General features: G+C 47.3%; 1 protein-coding gene across 4 annotated transcripts in view; it reads left to right on the top strand.

The window, feature by feature from the left end:
* Positions 1 to 24,790, top strand: part of LOC135907116 (uncharacterized) — a 288,229-nt gene that overhangs the window by 209,183 nt on the left and 54,256 nt on the right. For 3 of the 4 annotated variants that reach the window (XM_070522689.1, XM_070522688.1, XM_070522687.1), the window contains exon 7: positions 5,216 to 5,429. In XM_070522689.1, coding sequence (XP_070378790.1) covers positions 5,216 to 5,429 — 214 coding nt within the window. Of the gene's footprint in view, positions 1 to 5,215; positions 5,672 to 24,790 lie in introns of those variants that run through there. The other variant, XM_070522690.1, reaches the window with a different exon arrangement.

Below are 24,790 nucleotides of genomic sequence, written 5' to 3'. Positions count from 1 at the left end.
TCAACAACAACAACAATCTTATGACACCTGTGTTGTCCTTCTAGTTGCCTACAAAGACCAGTTAATCTAGCAACAACACTGACCGTCTCTACTATCTTCTCATGGACAAGAGGTGTGTCCCACTATGTGTTCCACATTGTTGTCGCTATGTGGGCTGGCTGGGGAGGCAAGAACTGTAATATGTTTGCATATCTTAAAGTGATGCTTGTACTGTGTTATAACACCTAACTTAGTCTTGCACTTGCTGCACAAGAACACTGGCTCACAGTCCTGGTGAAAAGCTTTTGTATGTTGAGCAAATGAGTTGTATGCACTACAAAAAAAGTCGCAGTGATGGCACACATGTTGCTCTGCCAGGCCTGGTGCGGTTCCTTCTGACACTGTTGCTGATGCTGGCACACTGCTGCTTGCCTCGTACACTGTTGCAGCTGCAGTAGACATGGTCGTCTCTGTATCTATTGCTGCTGTGTCACCTGCCATGGTAACTTCAGGTGGTATCGGGCTCACTTCTGCAACAGAGATGTCTTTTGCCCCTTGGGGGCTCTCGTCATCAGGGCCAATAATTTCGTAGGCATTGTCTCCTGCATTGAAGAGCCAATAAGAACAGCCTGAATTAATAAACATAGCTCTAAAAAGTACGGACATCAAAACTTAACCAGAAGCTTTGCACATCAGTGACCAGACTTAATGAATAATACTTGCAGGAGGAGTTACACAATTGTGTGTGTACATTACAGTTAAGCCTTATTAGAAGAGATACTCAAGGGGCACGGGAAACGTGTCTTTCCAAACCAAAATTTTAAAACACTGAGGAGCCAGACTAGATCCCTTTATTATGCATCATCACTAAAGTATGTTTAGATACATTTAAAGAAATAATTGCTGAGGGTGGCTTAAAGGGCCCCTGAACCATTTCTCAACATTTTTTGAACATTTCAAGTAAACACGCGCATCGAAATCAGAATGCCGTCACAACTGATGCCAAACGCCACAGTGCGTAGCACTGTGCGAGCACCACAATAAGAAGAAAACGACCCCGTGCGCCTCTCTGGACCTATCCTGCACCTCCCAGTTTGTCCTGACATCACCAGGCTGTCTCTGATGATGTCACCATTTTCCGGTGCTGTAGATTGGTCGAACGAAAGTGTACAACTGCCGGCAAGGTCTGCAAGTAAATACACACTCCTTCTTCCTTGTCGCGTTGCTCGCGATGCCATTGGGGGCAGCCAACGGGGGGCAAAGAACAGAAACGCCAACAGAAGGGTCTCCCTATGAGGCTCTGCAACTAGAGTCACCATACAGTTCCATTATATTGGCGAGGTCATTAGCGCCACACTTAGCAGGACGACGGGCCTGTGCGGCAGCAACAGAGCTCGTTGGTGATGGCCTGTCCCGTAGCATTGGAGGTGTACTAGGCGAGGAAAAGACGATACTGTCCAGACGCGTGTACCAGATGAACGAGTAAAATGAGCGGGGACTTCTTTTCGATAATGAAACGCACGTAGCTCCACTATTACTGCACCGTTTCGAAAAATTCTCGTGGCTACCGTGTTCGTTGCCTTAACATGTACAACTGCAACACCGCAACTAAATTTCAACCTCGGTGGTTTAGGAGCCCTTTAAAGAAGACATTCGCAGCTTTTTAGTGACTGCAGATTGTGTTAGCTTCCTTCTTAACTTCTGGAAGTTAAACACTTTACTTTGCAAGCCTTGTTGCTCGCAGTACCGTTGAGGTGCTCTTAGACGCTCGTCAGCTTCAACTGCCGACACTTTCTGCCCTGCACTCTCTTCGTTGCCCTCCTTTTCTAGTTCATGCTTAAAGAGACATGCGCAATTGACTTGTGTGAGGATTGCATGATCTTTACGCCCTTCGGAGCACACAAGGTGCATGAAGTGAATGTGTCTGGGTTGTGTCCCTTCGAAGTAGTGAATACTTAAAAAGTCGTTAGTAACAAAGGTGTCTCTTGTGTACAGTGTTGTTAACATGGCAAACATGGGAAAACCAACCAAACCATTTTCAGATGTCTCTTACAACCAAGTGTATCTTGTAACGAGATTCTACTGTACTGAATATTTTTCATCTATGGATCATCTGCATGTGCATATAGTCACAAAGACATGTTGTGTGGAATGGCGAATCAGGGAAAACCTCGTACCCTTACTTTTTGTCCCTAACATAAGCAGCTGATAACAATAAGATAAAAAAGCAGGTAATGAGGCTAGCATGGACCATAATCCTTCAGCTCTAAACAGTTTTTTGGGCCCACATCATTCTCTCATATGACATAAGGAAACAACTTGATCGCAGTAATGGCTGCATGTGATTTGAGTTGATTGAAACAAACGATACGTAAGGTTGCCCTGTATGTAATTTTATCAGAGTGCTTTTTAGATGTCCTGCTGGCGATCCTGGCTGCATGGTGTTTCTCATGCTTTTTGGCACAATTCCTTTCTTTTCCACTCCACTCTTTTTTCTGGTTTTCTCCCCTTTCCCTTGCCCCTTGCGCAAAATAGCACACGTTAAGTATCAAATCTGTTGAATTATTGTGTGTTGCAAACCTGTTAACATGCGGGCTTCTCTGTGGTCTGTGTTGTATTTTTGCGCTGTACTAGTCAATGCCAGATGACAGATGGAATGTCCCTGCCTTTGGTTTGATTGTGTATATATATATATATATATATATATATATATATATATATATATATATATATATATATATATATATATATATATATATATATATATGTGTGTATATATGTATATGTCTCGCTCATGTTTTGAAATATATATACATCCAGGAGTGCCTGCATGCTCTTCTCCCCTGCTCCAGAGACGAAAAGGAGAGCCTTTTCGGGTACGATAGTAAAACATTCACAGGCTCTTGCTGTGCCCATTACATCCATTATCATATGGATCTGTCACAATACAGAGTAGCAGTGGTCCATAATACTAGCCCATCCCAACATAGCTATAATTTAGCACATACCGACATGCTGTGAAACAGCTGTTGCAAGGCTGCTGGTGATGGCAATTTCCGCAACACTGCAGCGGTACAGCCGAGTGCCACCTGTATAGTGACAAATGCATATGCATGTTAGCAACTCAGTAGCTGCTGATGGTTTCATAAGCTTTGCACTACACAATAAAGTAATCTAGACAACTTAATTGGAACAAATACACATAATTATGACACCATTTAAACACTAACACGATTAATTGCCCCCAATCTCGCTCATTAAGGGATAATACTACTGAAACGTCGGTGGAGAGCTCAGATTAACACAGCCCATGAAGGACAAGCTTTCTCTGAAGAAAACAGCTACAACAGCGGTTAGTTTTCTTGATCATTTTATGTGCTCAGCCTCGTGGTACAACTGATGTTTGCACTGTTTGTGTCAGTGAGCCAACACCTACAAAGAAAACCAAATTCACACATACATATACAGTGCCAAGTGCACTTCTCCTTCTGAAAACGCAGCCACCAGTTCCACTGCTGCTGAAAGGAAAGGTTATATAGAAAGCAAGACTGCATGGAACTACCACTTATGACTGCAAGTGTATGATCTGCTGAGTGGAGAGGTAGTCACATGCTATGTCTAGTCTCTTTTAGAAGCATTACTAAAGGGTGAATTAAATTCAATTCATAAGTCACGAATTTTACGCATCCACAGTTTGGTTAAATAACTTGTGAGAAAAAGACATGTTTACCTGGAATAGCAACCTTTTTTCATGCTGCAAAACTTTGCTTCGAATTAATGAAATAACATTACAGCGTCATAATATATTGTTTCTCGCAACTACTCACCGGCAGTGGGGAGTTAGTGTTTATATGTGACTCATTGGGCGACAATACTGCCAAACACAAATGCCTCACGAACCCGAGAACACGTCCCTCACAGAGAATAGCAACTATATATGCCTCTGTGAGACATGGTCGCACATTTGTGGTCAAAATGTAGATTAGAACGACGCCACCATCTCATTAAAAAAAAAGCCTCAGTACAAGGCAGCAGCCAACTGCATAATGTGAAATTTCCACCGATGTCCACTTACTGGTGGCCTGTCTTTGAGTCACTTCTGGCAGTTGACTGGGTGCTGAGAAATGCACGTCCTGGGTTGTCCCTACAAGACACACAGGGTTATGTCAAATGTTGAAAACATATATACACCGGCATTTCATAAGTTGCAAAAAAATGAGTAAACTAATCAACTCTAATGTAAACAAAGTACACATGATAAGATAGGCTGTCAACTGGTAATGCATTACGCGAAAACCTAATGCATAGGAAAGACTATATGTGTACACACGAAGCTATACCACAATTTAATTCGCTCGAGGTTTTTCCGTGCAGTATATTCAAATTATTATGTGCCGTGGTTAGAGCAAGATTAGTGTAAATTACGCACTAAATTATGTACCCTGGAAAACTTTTCTTCAATATGCACCTGTGCGCGCTTCGAATGAGTAGCGTTGCAAAATTTACGTACATGGCATTTACCATAGTTGCTGAACACGGATTTCCTTTGCCGTGTCGTGTACAGTGAGCTACATATATCTGCCCCACCCCCTTTTTTGTACTAGGCATACTGCGTGCCACTGCACCTATACGCACGTCAATAAACCTCACGACACTGAAATAAAAATAAAGCACCAATCCCCCCCCCATGCCTGCATGTTGTAGTGGGCCTAACCTAACCAAGCATGGGCTGTTGCTTTTTATAGTAAACACAGGCACCGTGCTCATTACAAGTATGTATCATGTCATTTAGCAAATATGCAATTTCATTGTACCCCTATTTTTTTTTTAACACATGGATGTATCTGTTGAGAGGCAAGACAAAAAGCAGTCACTTCTCAGAACTAATCAGCTTTTTTAAAACACATTTGTAACGTTTCAATGACAATCAATCTTGATTTTGTTGATATTTGGTCAAATGGTACACCCAATATACCCACATACTAGTTTTCTTGTCCTAATTGCAAATAAATGCTCAAAATAAATACATGTGCCCTTGTCTAACCCGGAGTGATTTTCTTCAGCTTCACCGCTTATCTGCCTTCGCAGAAGGGAATGGCTCCGCAATTTCTTTTTTCGGAATCGCATGTTTTCTAACGCTGTCACTAAGAATGCATCATCACTAGCCCGCAAGCGAACATTAATCAAGTTATAATGAGGGTCTTTGTTGCTCAAGTTCACTCATCTTGTTCTGCAGCTGACTTGGAGACTTGACGATGGCGATATAGAGCTAACTGGCCGACTCTACACGTCCGAGACGGAAGCCACGTTTCCAGTTTTGCCGGCCTCCACTTACACCGTGTTTGTTCGACGACTTGACGCATCCGGGGGTTCCGTGGCTGCCAGCGAAGTGCTCTTCTTGGACACATCCGCACGGGAAACAGAAGCAAAGCTGCTGCACAGCTCGAGAGGTACCTCATTGTAGGAGTCGCATAACCGCAAAAAAGGCATTTCACGCAATCGTGCAGTAGTTTCTCAAGCTTAGCCCTACGTGCACGCCCCCGCATTTCATACTCATCAGTAGTTGCGGCAGCGTACGATGTGCCAAAAAGTGTCACCTGTAGCCGTCATTAGACACTTAGGCATTTAGTAAAATAAAAAGGACATTTGTATGACCATAATGAGGTTGAAGCCACATATCAAATAAATAAAAAAAGAAAAATACAATCTGCTGTGCTCGTACAGAGAAGAGCAATATGTCGTAGCTCAAATTGCGCTCAGGTTATTTTAAACCATAATATGCATCCCGAAACGCTTTTAATAAATGCGTCTTGATGCCAGAAAAAAAGAATGGTCATTCGCAGAAGGTCCGGGATAGTTCAGCAGAGTTCCAGAAGACAACTTTTTTATTAGCATTCTTTTTTATTCTTTCCTATTTTGTTCCGGCAGAGAAAGAGGGAGGAAATCTGACTAGCTGCAGAATCGCGGCTTACTGCTTAATGCACAGCTCCATTACTGTGCGCATTGGAGTGCCCTCTGTCGGCGCTCCACTGGAGATTAGAGCTACGGAATCATCCGAAATAGCCGTTTTTCGACCGGAACTACAATTTGCGACCGTGGCTGCCTCGCAACCTCCATGACTTTCTAGCGTGATTGCACCACAATGGACTAAACTATCACTTTGCCGCACTACGCCATGTTGAATTTCATGCGCATTCTTCTTCTGTGCTTAGCATTGCTGCTTTATTATTGCGCTGTGCGGGTATCAGTCCAAGTTTTACTGAGACGTCGCTTGCTTCTAGAGACGCATATTTTGCTCCTTACTCCCAGCCGCAGCGTCTTGACTCTTCATTTAGAGTCGAGTTCTCATGTGTTCGTTTTCTTTCCTTCCCGTCACGTGGGACTTTCCGAGAAGTTCAATACCTTTTCACGCACACATACGAAGTGATTGGGCAACTGACTGATCTTAACTGCGAGATAGTACCCCCCCAAATGCCACTATGTGTTGCCCCGTTCTCTAGAGAGGCCTAGCGTGCTCGGTATTCGGGTATTCGGTATTCGGTATATGTGACCGATTTGACGGTGGTATCGTATCGCCATCTTGCGTAAGGTTGGATTGTGCTGACGGGCTGTTGAAGCGACACGGTGTGAGCGCTTGGTGTGCGCGTCGGCGTGTCGGGCGCGTTGTGCGTTTCTGTGTATCGACTGTGAATCATGTCGCGCAGAGCCAGACGCTGGCCTCTGTTCCGTTGTTCTTTCGCGCGCTGGCTAGCTTGTTGGATATGCCGCTCGACTCAAACCCGAGCAGTGAACTGGCCTTTCCCGTTGTGCATTTCGCAGGCCCTTCATTTCGGATGCCGTCAGTGTCGCTTCATTGCGGCCAGACCATCGCCGCGTCTGAACATGTGTGTTCACCACAAGCTAGGCGCCCAAGCGTGCCGAGATCATATACTGTTGAGTCCCATGAATAACAAAGCGAATAGCGTACCGTCTCCGGGTGCTTTCATGCTTGTTAACAGGTCAGTGGTCGGTCGTAAGTACTGCTCATTTCCAAGAAACCTGTTCAGTCGTTCTTTTGCTCTCTCGCCAACTACATTTCGCCCGCTATCTCTCCTTATTTCGTCTGCTTACTCGTTCGGGCTATTCGCTTGTACTGACATTAATAGACCATTTTACTTCCTACAAACACAGTTCCCGGAAGACTTCCCCTTAAGCCCTCCGCAAGAACATGGTACCGTAAGCTATATGTTCATAAGACTTTCCAGCTGGTACCAGTCTTGTGGGGGAGTGGGAGTGTTTGACAAGGGAATTGTATTCTTGAGTGCAACAAAAAAAGCCCATACAAGAGTTCGCCGCATGGTGCACGTTCTTTATATCTGAAAACATCAAAAATATGCGCCTGCATCATCATCGTCATCATCATGAGCCTGGTTACACCCACTGCAGGGCAAAGGCCTCTCCCATATTTCTTCAACTACCCCAGTCATGTACTAATTGACGCCATCTTGTCCCTGCAAAGTTGTTAATCTCATCTGCCCACCTAAGTTTCTGCCGCACCCTGCTACGCTTCCCTACCCTTGGAATCCAGTCTGTAACCCTTAATCACCATCGCTTCTCTTCCCTCATCATTACATGTCCTACCCATGCCCATTTCTTTTTTTTTGATTTCAACTAATATGTCATTAACTCGCGTTTATTCACACAACCAATCTGCTCTTTTCTTATCGCTTAACGTTACACCCACCACTCTTCTTTCCATAGCCCGTTGCGTTGTCCTCTATTTCAGTAGAACCCTTTTCGCAAGCCTCCAGGTACCTTCCCCGTGCGTGAGTACTGGTAAGAAACAGCTGTTATACAGTTTTCTCTTGAGGTTCGATGGTAACCTGCTCTACATGATCTGACAATGCCTGCCAAATGCACCCCAGCCCACTCTTATTCTTCTGAATATTTCCGTCTCATGATCCGGATAAGCCGTCACTATCTGCCCAAAGTAGATGTATTCCCATACCACTTCCAGTGTCTCGCTACCTATTGTAAATTGATGTTCTCTTCCGAGACTGTTAAACATTACTTGAGTTTTCTGCAGATCAATTTTAGACCTACCCTTCTGCTTTGCTGTCCAGGTCAGGGCGCATGCATTGCAATTGGCCCCCTGAGTTAATAAGCAAGGCAATATCATCAGCGAACCGCAAGTTACTAAGGTATTCTCCATTAACTCTTACCCCCAATTCTTCGCAATCCAGGTCTCTCAATATCACCTGTAAACACGCTGTGAATAGCATTGGAGCGATCTTATCTCCCTGCCTGACGCCTTTCTTTATTAAGTATTTGTTGCTTTCTTAATGGGGGACTGCGGTTGCTGTGGAGCCGCTACAGATATCTTTCAGTATCTTTACATACGGCTTGTCTACACCCTGATTCCGTAATGCCTCCATGACTGCTGAGGTTTCAACTGAATAAAGCGCTTTCTCCTAACCAATTAAAGCTATATATAAGGGTTGGTTAAATTACGCACAATTCTCTATCCCCTGATTGGTAGCGTTAATATGGTCTATTGTTAAGTAGCCTTTACGGAATCCTGCCTGGTACTTTGGTTGACAGAAGTCTAAGGTGTTCCTCATTTTATTTGCGATTACCTTAGTAAATACTTTGTAGGTAATGGACAGTAAGCTGATTGGTTTATAACTTTCCAAGTCTATGGAGTCCCCCTTCTTATGGATTATAATTATGTTAGCGTTCTTCGAAAGTTCCAGTACGCTCGAGGTCATGAGCCATTGCATATACAGTGTGGTCAGTTTCTCTAGAACAATCTACCCACCATCCTTCAACAGATCTTCTGTTACCTGATCCTCCCCAGCTGTCTTCCCCTTTTGCATAGCTCCGAAGGCTTTCTTTACTTCTTCTGGCTTTACTTATGGGATTTCGAAATCCCTAGACTATGCTATCTTCCATTATCACCGTTGGTGCCACTGGTACTGTATAGATCTCTATCTGTATAATCTGTCTGTATAAATCGCAAACTCAGCGACTTGAACTATATCATCCATATTAGTAATGATATTGCCGGCTTTGTCTCTTAACGTATACATCTGATTCATGCCTATTCGTAGTTTCTTCTTCACTGCTTTCAGGCTTCCTCCATTCCTGAGAGCATCGTCAATTCTATTCATATTATTATTCTTTATGTCAGCAGTCTTGCACTTGTTGATTAACTTGGAACGTTCTGCCAGTTCTATTCTGGCTGTAGGGTGGGAGGCTTTCATGCATTGGCGTTTCTTGATCAGATCTTTTGTCTCTTGCGATAGCTTACTGGTACCCTGTCTAACAGAGTTACCGCCGACTTGTACAGCACATTCCTTAATGATGCCAATAAGATTGTCGTTCATTGCTTCAACCCTAAGGTCCTCTTCCTGAGTTAAACCCGAATACCAGTTCTGTAGCTTGATCTGGAATTCCTGTATTTTCCCTCTTACCTCTAAACAATTCTAGGCTAATTCGAGTTCTCACCATCCTATGGTCACTGCCGCGCACCTTGCCGAATACGTCTACATCTTGTAAGATGTCAGGGTGAGCGCAGAGTATGAAGTTTGTTTCATTTCTAGTCTTGTCAGTCGGGCTTCTCCACATCCACTTTCGGCTATCCCGCTTGCGGAATACGGTATTCATTATCCGCATATTATTCTGTTCTGCAAACTGTACTGATAACTCTCCCCTGCTATTCCTAGAACCTATGCCATTTTCTTCCACTGATTTGTCTTGTATATTTTCATATGACTTTATCCATCGCTGATTACACGTCTCCATAGAATCTTTCGACTTCCTGGTCCTCATGACTGGATGTAGGGGTGTAGACCTGTATGACCTTCAATTTCTACCTCTTATTAAGTTTCACAACGAGACCTGCCAACCTCCCGTTAATCCTATAGGATTCCTGCCTACAGTATATCATGCTACAAAACACTTATTTTTTCTTGGCTTAGTGGACTGTCAAAAATAGCTGACCGGAAGTTCTCTGAGATCATGTATGCTCTGCTGCCACATCGCGGATAAAAAAGGTCTATGAATTGTGCTCACAGTACAATTCATCGCAACACTTTCTTTAGAGCACCGTTCCGACAGTAACGGATGTAGCGATGTATTCCTTGCCATCGAAAGTGATGTTCGCTCTTTAACTCGATCCCTTTATTCAAGCGTGGTATAGAGTAAGCCTTATAAATACACCGCATGAAAATGCTTAGAAAATGGAAGAGGGGAAAGATTAGCACGTCATCGGTAAAATATATCTAATTGTGTAAGAAATCGTGAAAGAACATCGTAAGAATTAAACAAATCAATTACGTCGGGCACTGCGCTCATGGCATAGGAGTTCTTTGAATTTTGCTGTGTATCCTTCAGTGCCTACGTGCGATGACAAGTTGTTCCATTCCACGATAGTGCATGGAATGAATACATTTGCATAACGATGAGAGTGACATATCGATCATTTCAGATTTGCACTAGTGGTCATCACAAGAAAATTACTGCAAGGCAGTGAAAGAAATCGTCAGAAAGAATTGAATGATGATAACGCTTATGAATAATCTAAAGCTATTGAAGTAGAGGATTCGCTGCGATAATCAGCACTAACACCCACACGGTCGCTGCAGTGCTCCTCCGAACTCGATGTGGAGCTGTTGTCCGCGTCTCAAAGACCGACTTCAATGTTACTTCACTCGCGCACCATTCCTCCGGGGCCTGTTGCGGTGTAAACTTCGTTTGCAACCATTCGTTTTTTCTGACGTGAGGTCAACACCACAAAAGGCTTCGTTTTCGTAGCCGAACTCATGCTCATGCAAGGTGAATACAGCAGCAATTGACATGAGTGCCGCTTGATAAATGGCGAATTTTCCCGCCAAAAACCACGCCTTTGAAAAGCCAGCACGCTCACTGAACAGATACGGCCAGACTTATAAAAACGTTGTCAAAACGCATTCACCCCTCGTTTTGAAGCTATCTTGCTTGCGACGTTTGTAATGCGTCGAGTCTGGTCAAACATCTGTTTGAGACGTTGAATCCGTTAATACGACGTTTTGAAGATTTTGCCTGCTACCTGGGTAGATGCAGCAGAATCCGTGAGGACAAACGCATTGCTGGTTTCCAGAATTTTCTAGTTGTAGGCGATTGTCGTGCCCTTGCTGATGTGCTTGAACTCTTGGCTGAAGATGGTCAGCAACACTTTGTGTTTTCCTCCGTGTAGTCCTTTGATCCCTCTTGCGACGCAAATTTCACGGTCGAGCAGCAGACGTTGGTCACCATCGATAACGCCTGCGTCGCAACTCCGAAGCAAATCTCAATGTCGGAGCGTGGCGGGATGCTGACTTGATTTTCGAGCACGTTCAAGGCATGGTGACTACGAGAGCTCGTTGGTGGTGTCGCTTGGTCTTCGAATAGGATTATCGACTTAGACTTCAGGTCGATGATTGCGCCGTGTTGGGTCAGAAACTCCTTGCCAAGAATTACGTCGCGTGAGCACTGTTGGAGGATAACGAAGGTGTCAGGATTGTTGCTGTCATTAACGGTAATTCTGGCTGTGAGCATTCCAGTTGGTGTTATCAAGTGTACCCCGATGTCCGGAATTGAGGGCCTTCCCATACAGTCTTAACTTCCTTCAACTTGGTGGCAAGGGGCTCACTCATAAATGAGTAATCGGCTCCTGCGTCCACTAAGGCGGTGACTGCGTGGCCATGGCCGAGGTCGGTGGTTCTTTGCCTTGCGTTACAGTTAGGTCTTGGCGTCGGATCACGGCTGCGTCGCGTTGACCTGTCGCTGGTATGTGGCGTCATCAGATCGTCTTTCATCGGCGTATTCTTTACTTCCATACTTCGTCTGGACGCCAGCGCGTCATTGTTACGTCGTCGAGATTGTATCTTCGGTGTCTTCGTCGGCGGTGGAGGATCTTCGTCAGTTCGACGAACAGCAACCACGCCTCCATCGCTTGCTGCTTTTAGTTTTCCGGATATGGGCTCGCAGACCGGCCCCGTGCTCGGCCAGCGTATTGTCGGCGTTGCAGCGACAGGTAATGGCCTGCTGACCAAGAACGGGACGGTCGTCGAGGGCGGTACTGAGTGGTGGCGAGGTATTCGGCGATATCGCAAGTTTCGTCAAGCTCTGGTCGGCGGTAGACATGACCCGCTTCTTCGCAACGGTAACAAAGCGAGTGGTGGCCAGGAGTGCGCCAGACGTCTGTCTTCCTTGGAAGGCTACACGGGGCCATGGGTTGGCATGCTGGCGGTGACGGTAGTGGACGACGGAAGTGTGGCGTAACTGGGCCCTGCCACGGGCATGGAGGGGGAACGTGACTGTGGACTGTGCGGCGAATCAGGGGCTACTCCGAGTAGTTGTATGAGCTGCTCGCGTACGGCGTCTGCAATCGAAACCACTTGAATCTGCGGCGAAGGATACAGCTTCTGAAGCTCCTCCCCCATGACCGCCCAGATAGTCTCCCGCAGGTCGTCGGTGGCCAGTGATTGAACTCTGGCGTAGTTTGTTGAGCTCGTGACGTGGTTGAATTGCCGGTTCCGCGTTTGTAGTGTTTTCTAAATGCTGGTGGCCTCGCGAAGAAACTCGTTGAAAGTCTTCGGTGGGCTTCATATCATTCCGCCGAATAGTTCTTCCTTCACACCACGTATGAGCAGGCATACTTTCTTCTCCTCGGGCATTTCCGGGTCGTCTTGGCCGAAAAACGGCTCATTTCTTCCAATAACATGGCAAGGTTCTCATTCAGTTGCTGCACTCGGGTGAATAGTAGACGTTGGACTCGTTCTCTGTGTACGACGCTTCTGAGTGTCTGCAGGAAGCCACTTCGGAATAGGTCCCACGTCGCTAACGCGGCTTCTCTATTCTCGAACCACGTCTTGGTGGCGTTTTCGAATGCGAAAAAGACATGTCGCAGCTTGTTGCCGGACTTCCAATTTTTAAACGTCGCGGTTCGTTCGTACGTCTCCACCCAGGTTTCGGGGTCTTCAGACCATGATACATGGAAGATTGGCGGTTCCCGACGTCGTTGCAGCAAAATGAAGGGCGCTCGGGCAGCCACTGGGGTTGCTGACTTGTACTTGATGTCTCTGGTCTTCTCGGGAAGAGGTCCGAATTCCGGTAGCAGGCCATGCTGCCTACGGCTAGCTAACTGGTTGGTCCATGGCGACGTTGGTGTTGTCCTCAGGCTTCAGGCTTAGATCGAGGCTTTGTGAGGGCTTCCGGTATATGAACACGCTAGCACCTCATCCAGATGTCACGGGGTAGTGACTGGGATGAACACAGTAGCAGAACTGTAAATGGCGTAACTAAATATTTATTGGGCAAGCAAGCAACGATAGCGGCGAACACAGTCGGCGATCGTCGGAAATCTGATCAGTGGATCAAGCGCTTCGGCTTTCATACATCAGTCGTCGAATGTTCCAGATTAAATGTCTTCCACAAAGTTCTACACCATTCGCACCGCGTATACATGCAATCAGATTATACAAGGTTGAGTGACAGACAGCGGATTGAACCATCGATAGCATTCCAAAAACTTCCTATAGATGCAGGTGCGTCCTGCGCTGTGCGATAACATTTGTTAGGTGGTGAAACCTTGCCGCCCAATAAAGATAAACAAGTACACGTGTGAATATAGCAATATTCGATAAACAGATAAATACTGCCGATTGACTTTCACGCTGTATTCTTGGATCGGTGTATAGAATAAAAGGATATCCCTTGCATCCAGCACTACACAAGCATCTTGTCGTATGTGGGGACTATTGCCAACGTTTTCTTTTTTTTTCTGTGAGGGTAAATACCTCAGGACATATAGGAGTATTCTTTTCTTTTTGTGTGTGCATCAGACAAGTCGTTTTCTTTTTATTTCTCCTGCTAGTTTGTACGTGATATTCGATACACTTCTGTCTTGTGCTTTATTAAGTTTTATTTTATGGGCTACTTTAGTTGTTATTTGGTGCCTGCAGTTCTGCTTTCTCTGCTCCCCACTGCAAAGCAAAACCGGCATTTTAGGTAGCTAAATAAAGGAATAAATCTACAAACATATATCCTTCTACTGCATATGTGCCTCCTGACAGGATCACATCTAACGAAATGTGCCATAATTGGAGTAGCGATGCCGCACAAATATTTCATCGCCAATTAGATAAAGCTGAATATAATGTATACTACGCTTCGATTTACTCTAGAAGCACCATTTTGAGTCCCCACAAGCGCGGCACATTACCAGCTACAATATAAACATACGCCATCGCGGGTCTACTTGGTAAAGGGAAACCATTAGCAACCCGTGTTTAATCTTTAACGTGCCGGCTAAGACGGAAACATTAAAATCACTTATGGTCTATACTCAGGAACATCATCTGGTCGAAAAACGGCGAGATGACGTTGTCCTGAAGATCGTCCGCCCCAGCGCCTTTCTTCTTTTCTTCCGGCAGCGTCTTCAAAAGGCGCCGAAATTTATCCCTCAAGGAATTAAGCTGAATGAAAGAAAATTATCATGGATTAAGGAGGATAAGGGCCGATGAAGAAGGATGAGGGATAGAAAATATCACGTGACCCAAGAAAGGCCGCAAGCTAAGCAAAATATGTCCAGCCGTGTATGAGAGATGATTACTCCTTAGCACAATTATGTAATGATTGATTAAGGGTTGTATTTGGATAGATTGAGTTGTATTAAGGATGATTAAGGTGTATTAAAGATAATAAGAGTGAATTAAGGTCGGCGAAGGTGGATTAGGGTGAATTAGAGTGCATTAAGGAGGGATATGGTGGATTAGAGTGGATTAAGGCGGTTGAAAGAGGATTGTGGTGGATTAAGGAGGATAAGCGCCGATGAAGAACGCTGAGGGTGGATTAGGATAAAATAGGTTTAAGTGCTAAACATTACTGCCTGCAGAATATTCTCTGCATTACTACATCATGGCCGCAATTATGATTGATTACTCAACCTTCGTAATGAAAGCGCACTGATTTATTGATATCGGCTCGTGCTGAATAAATCGAAAATGTTCCCCCACAGAACAAAACCGCAGAAACGTAGTTTTAAACATTCGCTGCTAAAATGAAGGTTCCCGGCCTCCGCCTACATGTCGATGTTGTTGCGTGTGGAAAGACACAGACAGAAGAAGCTATTTACAGGCTATTTACACTGGAGCCAGGCAGTCAGGCCGACACTCGCTCGCACCAAGCGCACCACCAACTTCATCGTCGTTCTCGCGGCGGCTCGTTTCTTGAACATTGCCCGATGATATCGTAATACTACCCCTCCCGGCGGCAAAAGCACCGTCACGGTGCTGTTAAATATCCAAGGCACATGGAGAGTTGTAGGGCTTGAGTCGGGCGATGCGGACAATGTCACTGGTTGTCACAGCGGTGGACGTAGTGGGCGTGGCTAGAACGATTTCATAGGTGACATCAGTCACTTTGCGGAGCACGCGATATGGACCTGTGTAACAAGAAAGGAGTTCTTCACACAGGCCATCTTTACGCGAAGGTGACCAAAGCAACGCGAGGCTGCCTGGCACAAAATGGACATCATGGTGATGGAGGTCGTAGCTTTGCTTCTGCTTGTCTTGAGACACTTGTAGATAAGCGCGCGCAAGTTGGCGAGCGTGGTCAGCATGGACGATTGCATCACGGGCATAATCGCTAGTTGAAGCTGTGGCGGACGGAAGCACAGTGTCTAGTGGTAGCGTTAGTTCGCGGCCATACAAGCGGTAAAACGGGGAAAAGCCAGCAGTTTCGAGACGGGAAGAGTTGTATGCACAGGTAATGTAAGGTAGAGCCAGGTCCCAGTCATGGTGGTCGTCGGAAACGTAGTTGGATAGCATATCTGTAAGGGTGCGGTTCAAGCGCTCAGTGAGGCCGTTAGTTTGGGGATGGTAGGAGGTGGCAAATATATGCTGTATTGAGCAGGCACGCATGATGTCGTCAGTGACTTTGGCCAAAAACGTACGACCACGGTCTGTTAGCAATTGGCGTGGAGCACCATGCATCAAGATAATATCATGTAGAAGGAAGTCCGCAACATCAGCTGCGCAACTGGTCGGAAGAACACGGGTTAAGGCGTAGCTGGTCGCGTAGTCCACCGCGACTGCAACCCACTTGTTTTCTGATGTAGATTTCGGAAATGGGCCGAGGTCTAAGCCGACACGATGAAAGGGCTCGGCTGGAATGTCGAGTGGCTGCAGGTAACCAGCGGGGAGCTGGGAAGGCTCCTTGCGTCGTTGGCAAACTTCACAAGTGCCGACGTAACCTCGTACCGAACGGGCAAGACCCGGCCAGAAAAAACGGCGGCGTACACGGTCATAGGTTCGAGATACGCCCAGGTGTCCTGCCGTTGGTGCGTCGTGGAGCTCTTCTATAACAGTGGAGCGGAGGTGTTTAGGTATTACAAGTAGGAAGTCAGAGCCATCGGGATGAAGGTTGCGATGGTACAGAGTACCGTCTCGGACGACCAAAAGGCGTAGAGTAGAATCGGCCGGAGATTGCTTAAAACGGTCGATGAGTGCTCTGATCTAGGCGTCACGGTGTTGTTCGTCGGCGAAATGAAGCAGCTGTGATACAGAGAATGTGCAAGCAGCACTGGCAATATTAGAGGCCTCAGAGTCGTCAACAGGGTAACGCGACAAGCTTTCAGCGTCTTGGTGCAGACGGCCAGACTTGTACACCACGGTATATGAAAATTCTTGTACCTCAAAGCCCATCGACCAAGCCGGCCTGTAGGATCTTTTAGCGATGACAGCCAGCAGAGAGCATGATGGTCAGTGACTACGGAAAAAGGGCGACTGTAAAGGTAAGGACGGAACTTCGCAACTACCCAGACTACAGCAAGGCATTCTCGTTCCGTTATGGAATAGTTGCGCTCTGATGGTGTGAGGAGGCGGCTCGCATAAGCAATACCGTGATCCTGGCCACGCTGATGCTGGGCTAAGACGGCACCTACGCAATGACCGCTGGCATCTGTACGCAATTCTGTAGGGGCATCAGGGTCGAAGTGGGTGAGAATGAGTGGTGAGGAGGGAAGAGTAACGAGACGAGAGAAGGCGGCGGCTTCTGCAGTACCCTACGAGAATTGTACGCCTTTCTTCAAAAGATTAGTGAGAGGTCTAGCAATTTCCGCAAAATCTTGAATAAAATGACGAAAGTACGAGCACAGCCCTACAAAACTTCGAACGTCTGCGGCTGTCTTCAGAACCGCAAACTTTCTGACAGCGCGAGTTTTGTCGGGATCAGGCTGTGCTCTGGAAGCATCAACGAGATGGCCCAGAAGAGTAATTTGCCGGTGGCCAAAACGACATTTGGACGAGTTAAGTTTGAGCTTCGCCTTTCGAAATACATCAGGTATAGTTGTGAGGCGTTCAAGATGAGTGTCGAGCGTTGGCGAGAAGACGATGACGTCGTCGAGGTAGGAGAGGCATGTGGACCATTTGAAACCTTCGAGCAAGGAGTCCATCGTACGCTCGAAGGTGGCAGGGGCGTTCCATAATTAAAATGGCATTACTTTAAATTGGTATAGGCCATCAGGTATGATGAACGCGGTTTTTTCACGGTCCATATCGTCAACAGCTATCTGCTCGTATCCCGGACGAAGATCAATAGACGAGAAATAGCTGGAACCGTGCAGGCAGTCAAGGGCGTCGTCTTTACGTTGGAGCGGGTAGACGTCCTTCTAAGTAATGTTGTTGAGATGATGGTTGTCTACACAGAAGCGCCACGTGCCATCCTTCTTCTTAACCAACACCACAGCTGGCGCACAGGGACTCGAACAAAGCTGAATGATGTTTTTATCGAGCATTTTGTTGACTTCGATTTCAATTACTCGGAGTTCCGACGCAGGAACTCGATACGCTGGTCGGTGAATAGGCGTAGCATCGCCAGTAAGATTCCGATGCTTGACCGCGAGCATCTGGCCTAAAGGGCGATCGTCAATGTCGAAAATATCTCGATAGGACGATAATACTTGGGAAACTCTTCAGCCTGCGCTGAGGACAGGTCCGTCGCAACCATTTTCTTTATATTGGGCTCGGCACCCGAAGCTGGCGCGAGGGGCCTGCTAAGCCCGCGAGAACCATCGATCGATAACGCTGCCACGTGTTGGTCGCCGAGACAATCAACGGTGGCAAGGCAAATACCTTGCCGTAGAATTAGCTTTGCCAATCCAAAGTTACAGACAGGCATGCGAGTGCGGTTCCCAGTAATCCTAAGTATACTGTGAGGCACTGTAACGTCATACCTTATTGGAATGTCGGGCAGAGGAGTGACGAGGTACTCGCCATCAGGAACTGATGGGAAAGACAACAGTTCAATGTAGGCTATTGACTTTGGCTGCAGGCGAAGAAAGCCGGTAGGACGTAAGCGGAGTGGGGTGCGTCAGAAGGCTTCGGCAACTCAACGCGAAGGGTACTAGAAGAGCAGTCAATAAGAGCAGAATGTGTGGAGAGAAAAGCGAGGCCGAGAATGAGGTCGTGGGGGCAATGAGCATTTACGGTGAAGAAGACAGGAGTGTGGCTGCCGGCGATGCTGACGCGTACCGTACACATGCCGATGATACGCGCAGTACCGCCGTCCGCAACGCGGACGACGCGTGCCGACGCTGGGGTGAGAAGCTTGTTTAGTCGTCGTGGGAAGGCAGCACTCATAACTGAAAGATGTGCTCCTGTATCGATGAGAACGTCAAGAAGGTCTCGGTTCGTGGGTAACGTGAGCAGAGGATTTGAAGGCAGGCTCGACAATGCAGCTTCACCTCCAGAAACTGCAGTGCCTTGCATGCCGGCTGGATCCAGGAGGTGATAGGCGGCGAAGAGAAGCGACGGGGTTGGGGCGAACGAGACTGATGGGGTTGAGGTGAGGGCGAGGCGCTATACCTAAGGTTCGGAGCAGGAGCATCAGCGGCAGTGGATTCATGGCGGGTGGTACAGGGAGCGGAAGGTCCACAGGTGTGGGAATAAGCGGCGGTGTATATCTGAGGAGGTGGTGGCCATCGGATGCGGCAGTGACGAGCGACGTGGCCGATGCGGCAGCAGTGGAATCAGATCGACCGGTCAATAGGGGTACGCCAATCGGACGGGTTGCGGCGAGATGTGGCGGAAAAGGACTGCCGAGGACGAAGAGGGCCGTTTGAAAACTGGGGAACGCTGGGTTGAGACGTGGAACACAGGGAGTTCAAACCCATGTTTTCAATTTCCTGTCGGACGACGGCCTGGATCATCGCAATGGTGGTTTTGCGACGGTGACAAGTGACGTGGCCGATGAGGCAGCAGTGGAAGCAGATCGACCGGTCATCAGGGGTATGCCAATCGGACGGCTTACGGCGAGATGTGGCGGAAAAGGACTGCCGAAGACGAAGAGGGCCGCTTGAGAACTCACGAACGCTCGGTTGATGCGCGGAACACATGGAGTTCAGACCCATGTTCTCAAATTCCTGTCGGACGACGGCCTGGATCATCGCAGTGGTGGTTGCTGGCGGATCGGGAGGCGCCGTGGAGAAAGCTGGCGAACAGGTGGCCTCGAGTTCGCGGCGAACAATGCGGGTGACGTCGTCACAGGTGGTGGTCTGACGTGGTCGACCCTCACATGTCGACGTAGCAGCAGTGTTGGGTAGACGCATGATGTGGTGTGTGATCATCATCATCATCAGCCTGGTTACGCCCACTGCAGGGCAAAGGCCTCTCCCATACTTCTCCAACAACCCCGGTCATGTACTAATTGTGGCCATGCCGTCCCTGTAAACTTCCTAATCCCATCCGCCCACCTAACTTTCTGCCGCCCCCTGCTACGCTTCCCTTCCCTTGGGATCCAGTCCCTAACCCTTAATGACCATCACTTATCTTCCCTCCTCATTACATGTCCCTCCCATGCCCATTTCTTTTTCTTGATTTCAACTAAGATGTCATTAACTCGCGTTTGTTCCCTCACCCAATCTGCTCTTTTCTTATCCCTTAACGTTACACCTATCATTCTTTCCATAGCTCGTTGCGTCGTCCTCAATTTGAGTAGAACCCGTTTCGTAAGCCTCCAGGTTTCTGACCCGTAGGTGAGTACTGGTAAGACACAGTTATTATACACTTTTCTCTTGAGGGATAATGGCAACCTGCTGTTCACGATCTGAGAATGCCTGCCAAACGCACCCCAGCCCATTCTTATTCTTCTAATTATTTCCGTCTTATGATCCGGATCCGCCGTCACTGCCTGCCATAAGTAGATGTATTCCCTTACGACTTCCAGTGCCTCACTGTCTATTGTAAATTGCTGTTCTCTTCCGACACTGTTAAACATTACTTTAGTTTTCTGCAGAATAATTTTTAGACCCACTCTTCTGCTTTGCCTCTCCAGCTCAGTGAGCATGCATTGCACTTGGTCCCCTGAGTTACTAAACAAGGCAATATCATCAGCGAATCGCAAGTTACTGAGGTATTCTCCATCAACTTTTATCCCCAATTCTTCCCAATCCAGGTCTCTGAATGCCTCCTGTAAACACGCTGTGAATAGCATTGAAGAGATCGTATCTCCCTGTCTGACGCCTTTCTTTATTGGGGTTTTGTTGCTTTCTTTATGGAGGACTACGGTGGCTCTGGAGCCGCTATAGATATCATTCAGTATTTTTACATACGGCTCGTCTACGCTCTGATTCTGTAATGCCTCCATGACTGCTGAGGTTTCGACAGAATCAAACGCTTTCTCGTAATCAATGAAAGCTATATATAAGGGTTGGTTATATTCCGCACGTTTCTCTATCACCTGATTGATAGTGTGAATATGATCTATTGTTGAGTAGCCTTTACGGAATACTGCCTTGTCCTTTGCCTGACAGAAGTCTAGGGTGTTCCCGTTTCTATTTGCGATTACCTTAGTAAATAGTTTGTAGGCAACGGACAGCAAGCTGATCGGTCTATAATTTTTCAAGTCTTTGGCGTCCCCTTCCTTGTGGATTAGGATTATGTTAGCGTTCTTCCAAGATTCCGGTACGCTCGAGGTAATGAGGCATTGCGTATACAGGGTACGACGGGTCTTAGCTTGTTCAAGGCGACGGAATTCTTTGATGATGGCGTCGATAGGCGATACGTTGCCGAAAACAAGCAAATTGAAAGCATCGTCAGCGACGCCTTTTAGAATATGTGACACTTTATCGGCTTCGGACATAGCATCGTCAGCTTTGCGGCGTAGAGCTAAGATGCCGAGGATGTAGGAAACGTACGGCTCCGTAGATGACTGAACGCGAGACGCAAGAGCCTTTCTCGCGGCAGCTTTGAGCCCAATGGGGTCGCTGATCAGTTACTGTAGCTTCTCTTTGAAGTTATCCCAACTGGTTATCTCATCTTCATGCGTTTGGTGCCACATGCGTGGGGTGCCGCCGAGATAAAAGATTACATTGGCGAGCATAATCGTTGGGTCCCACCTGTTATTAGCACTCGCGTGTTCATAGAGTTTGATCCAGTCGTCAACATCCTGGCCCTCCAGGCCAGAGAACACACCTGGGTTGCGGTGTGGGGTGACCGTGACGATTGGAGCAGTGAGACTAGCCGAAGCCGTTGCAGAGGTGGGCGCGTCACCGGGAGTCATGGTGACAAGCTCGGTGTGTCGACCACTTCTGAGTTCCGTGGTGAGGACGGGGATCGCTGACCTCCACCAGAATGTTGTGTGTCGAAAGACACAGACAGAAGAGGCTATTTACAGGCTATTTACACTGGAGCCAGGCAGCCAGGCTGACACTCGCTCGCGCCAAGCGCACCGCCAACTTCATCGTCGTTCTCACGGCGGATCGTTTCTTGAGCATCGTCCGATGATATCGTAATAATATCAACAGCAATCGTGCGCGATCATGTGAGCACCCCCTGCACATTGCCTGTATCCGTGAGAAAACCAAATGAAAATCGTCGCGCACTCATGCGTGCATTGAAGTGCAATTCAAAGCAAATTTGAAAAATCCAAGGTGTCCTTAGGTATCACCTGAGAGGTGAATGGTAAAGTTTTCTTTGTAGAGCCTACTGTATTTCTACTGATACCAGCTCCATCAACCTTAATCCACCTTATTCCTCCTTAATCCATCCTAGTTGGCATTAATCCCGCAGGGGCATCTGCGTCAGCAGGCGCTTGTGTTGCGACAGCAGGTGCCCGAGCGCATGAGCGTTGGACCCTCCCGCGTGCGACCGCGCGTGGCTTAGCTGTGTGCGGGGAAAAGGGGATCCTGCGGGTTGAGCCAATGCCGGGTGTTTTTGACCATTACGGCCCCTCGGTGGCGGCAGCACACCCTTCTCCACTTGAAGTTGACGGCACCCCCGGACTGACCCACCCGGGGGAAATCGGTAGTTGCCTATTCCTGTCCCCTCTCCCCTCTTCGTCCTTTTCTCTCCCTTTGAATCTTTCCTGTCTTCTACTCCTTTCATTTTACTACTGATTTTCCAGGCAGCAAGGGTGAACCATGTGCATCTACCCAGCCTTTGGTACATATATTAGGTTTTAACGGAGTTGTATAGCTGACGTCAACAGGTATGTTCCTAACCTCGTAGCATCCCCTTGTTGTGCTCGGTGGTGGGTGGCTGCCATTGCCGCTGAATATTCTAAGAATGACATGGCAAATGCATTCCCCCCTTCCAGATCGTCCTAATAAAAGAGGGCGCACCGAAGCCATTTTTGATTTCTCTAAAAAGGAGCGTAGAAACTTTCCCACGCTATCATGTGATGCACACTAATGGATATCTGCCAATTAGATAACTATTCCCATTCCTAGTAGCAAAATACCTAGTAGAAAGAATTGCAAAACAATAAAACGTTTCAAACATGTCAAGTGGGGACCACCTCGAACTCAAAACCAAAGACCAAGTAGAAAAGCTCGCTAATCTCGCAAGTGTCGGTGACATCAAAGTCACAATCTCAGCACACTGTTCTCTAAATACAAGCAAGATTTCTTAACAAGATTCCTTAAACCTGAGCTATGAAGAACTTCTGGAAGATTCCAAAGAACAAAATGTAATCAAGGTTCAAAGAATACCTCTCCGAAAAAATGACGAACAAGTCCAGACAAACCACACACGGTATCCTTACCTTTGGTACCAGTATTGTACATAGTACACTTGATGCAGGCTATATGACGATCAGTGTAGGACCGCATATTCCGAACACGAGGCGGTGTTCTATGTGCCAGAGGCACGGACATGCATCGCAATCATGCAGAGGTAAATCGACGTGTGCAAAATGTAGTGCCAATGACCATCAGTCGGGCAACAGCAATGCTGTTCTACACTGTACAAACTGCAAAGGAGACAATCCAGCGTATTCACGATCTTGCCCTTGCTGCAAGAAAGAAAAAGAGATAATTGCACTTACGGTGAAAGAGAAGATTTCCTTCTATGAAGCAAGACAAAAATTAGCACACTTACCTCAAACAACCTATGCCAGTGCGGTGTGGCAGGTGGCAGCACCGCAGTGAACTCAGGAGTCAACAGGACCGCATTCAGTGGCCCAGTAGTAACACCATCCGCCCCCTTGGTGGCAGCAGCCAGTGCTGCTCCATCATCATCATCATCAAAGACGGGCCGGCAGACCCCGGTTTCACTGGGCCCCAGGTTAAACTGAACTCCCAGGCCTGAGATGCGCATTACAGCGCCTGGTTCTCGACCATCCAGCGCCTCGGACAAGGCTATGGAGGTCGACGCACAAACTCCGGCGTCATCAACGATAAAATATCAGTGCTCTCTGGAGCGAACCAAGAAAGGAAAGCTCACAATAATTACGCTAAGAAAAAGACCGGTAACCTCAACGGTTACCGCTCTTCCAACAGTACATTTCCGTTAACAAATATCACTTACAGTCACTTAGTACATATTTATTTATTTATTTATTTATTTATTTATTTATTTATTTTGTAAGGAAGAAGAGTAGCCGCCTGCGCCACAGCACCATCGCTACCGGCATGAGCTCGTGGTTGCTGTCTTTCGCCGAACGCTTGTGACAGCTACCCGTTCGCGCCCGTTGCTAATACATCTCTTAGCAAGTGGTGGACGTGCTGGGTTTCGACCACCCTGGAACTTCGGAGTCGCACTCTACCCCCCATCATGCCCGACGACGCACGCACTCCTCCAGCTCCTCCAACGGCGCCGGCCACCTTGGTTTGTGCCGGTGCCTTGCGTCAGTGAGGTCCCCCTATCTTCTCCGGCACAGATGACAAAGACGTTGAAGATTGGATCTCGTCTTATGAGCGAGTGAGTGCCCATAACCAGTGGGACGACGCTACCAAGTTGAGAAACGTCGCATTTTATCTTACGGACGTTGCGAAACTATGGTTTCTAAACCATGAAGCCGACCTCACTTCGTGGTTGGTCTTCAAGAACAACTTTACCCAAGTTTTCAGTCGGCCTGCAGTAAGAAAGCTTCGTGCAGAACAACGTTTGCGCATACGATCCCGAGAGACCGGAGAAAACTTCACGAGCTACATTGACGACATTGTCGACCTTTGCAAACGGGTGAATGCGTCGATGTCAGAGGAGGAGAAGATCAAACATATAATGAAGGGTATTCAGGACGACGCATTTCAAATGTTATTATCGAAGAGTCCTCACACTGTCGCTGAAGTGATAGAATTGTGCCAGAGTTACGACGAGTTGCGCAGGCAACGGCTTCACACCCGACGTCCCACCCCGCCCACCGACTCTCTATCAAGCCTTGGGGTCGACGACAACCATGCTGCTCTCTTCGTAAAAATCCAAGAATTCGTTCGCGCAGAGGTCGCCCGCGAGCTATCGTTGATAACTTCTGTCCAGGAACCACCCCCTGCTTTGCATCCTACGATCCGCGACTTCATTCAAGAACACGT

This window comes from Dermacentor albipictus, chromosome 7, assembly GCF_038994185.2.
Source record: "Dermacentor albipictus isolate Rhodes 1998 colony chromosome 7, USDA_Dalb.pri_finalv2, whole genome shotgun sequence".
Taxonomy (NCBI): domain Eukaryota; kingdom Metazoa; phylum Arthropoda; class Arachnida; order Ixodida; family Ixodidae; genus Dermacentor; species Dermacentor albipictus.
Note: the sequence above shows the minus strand (reverse complement) of the source record. Positions and strands in the feature narration are given on the sequence as shown.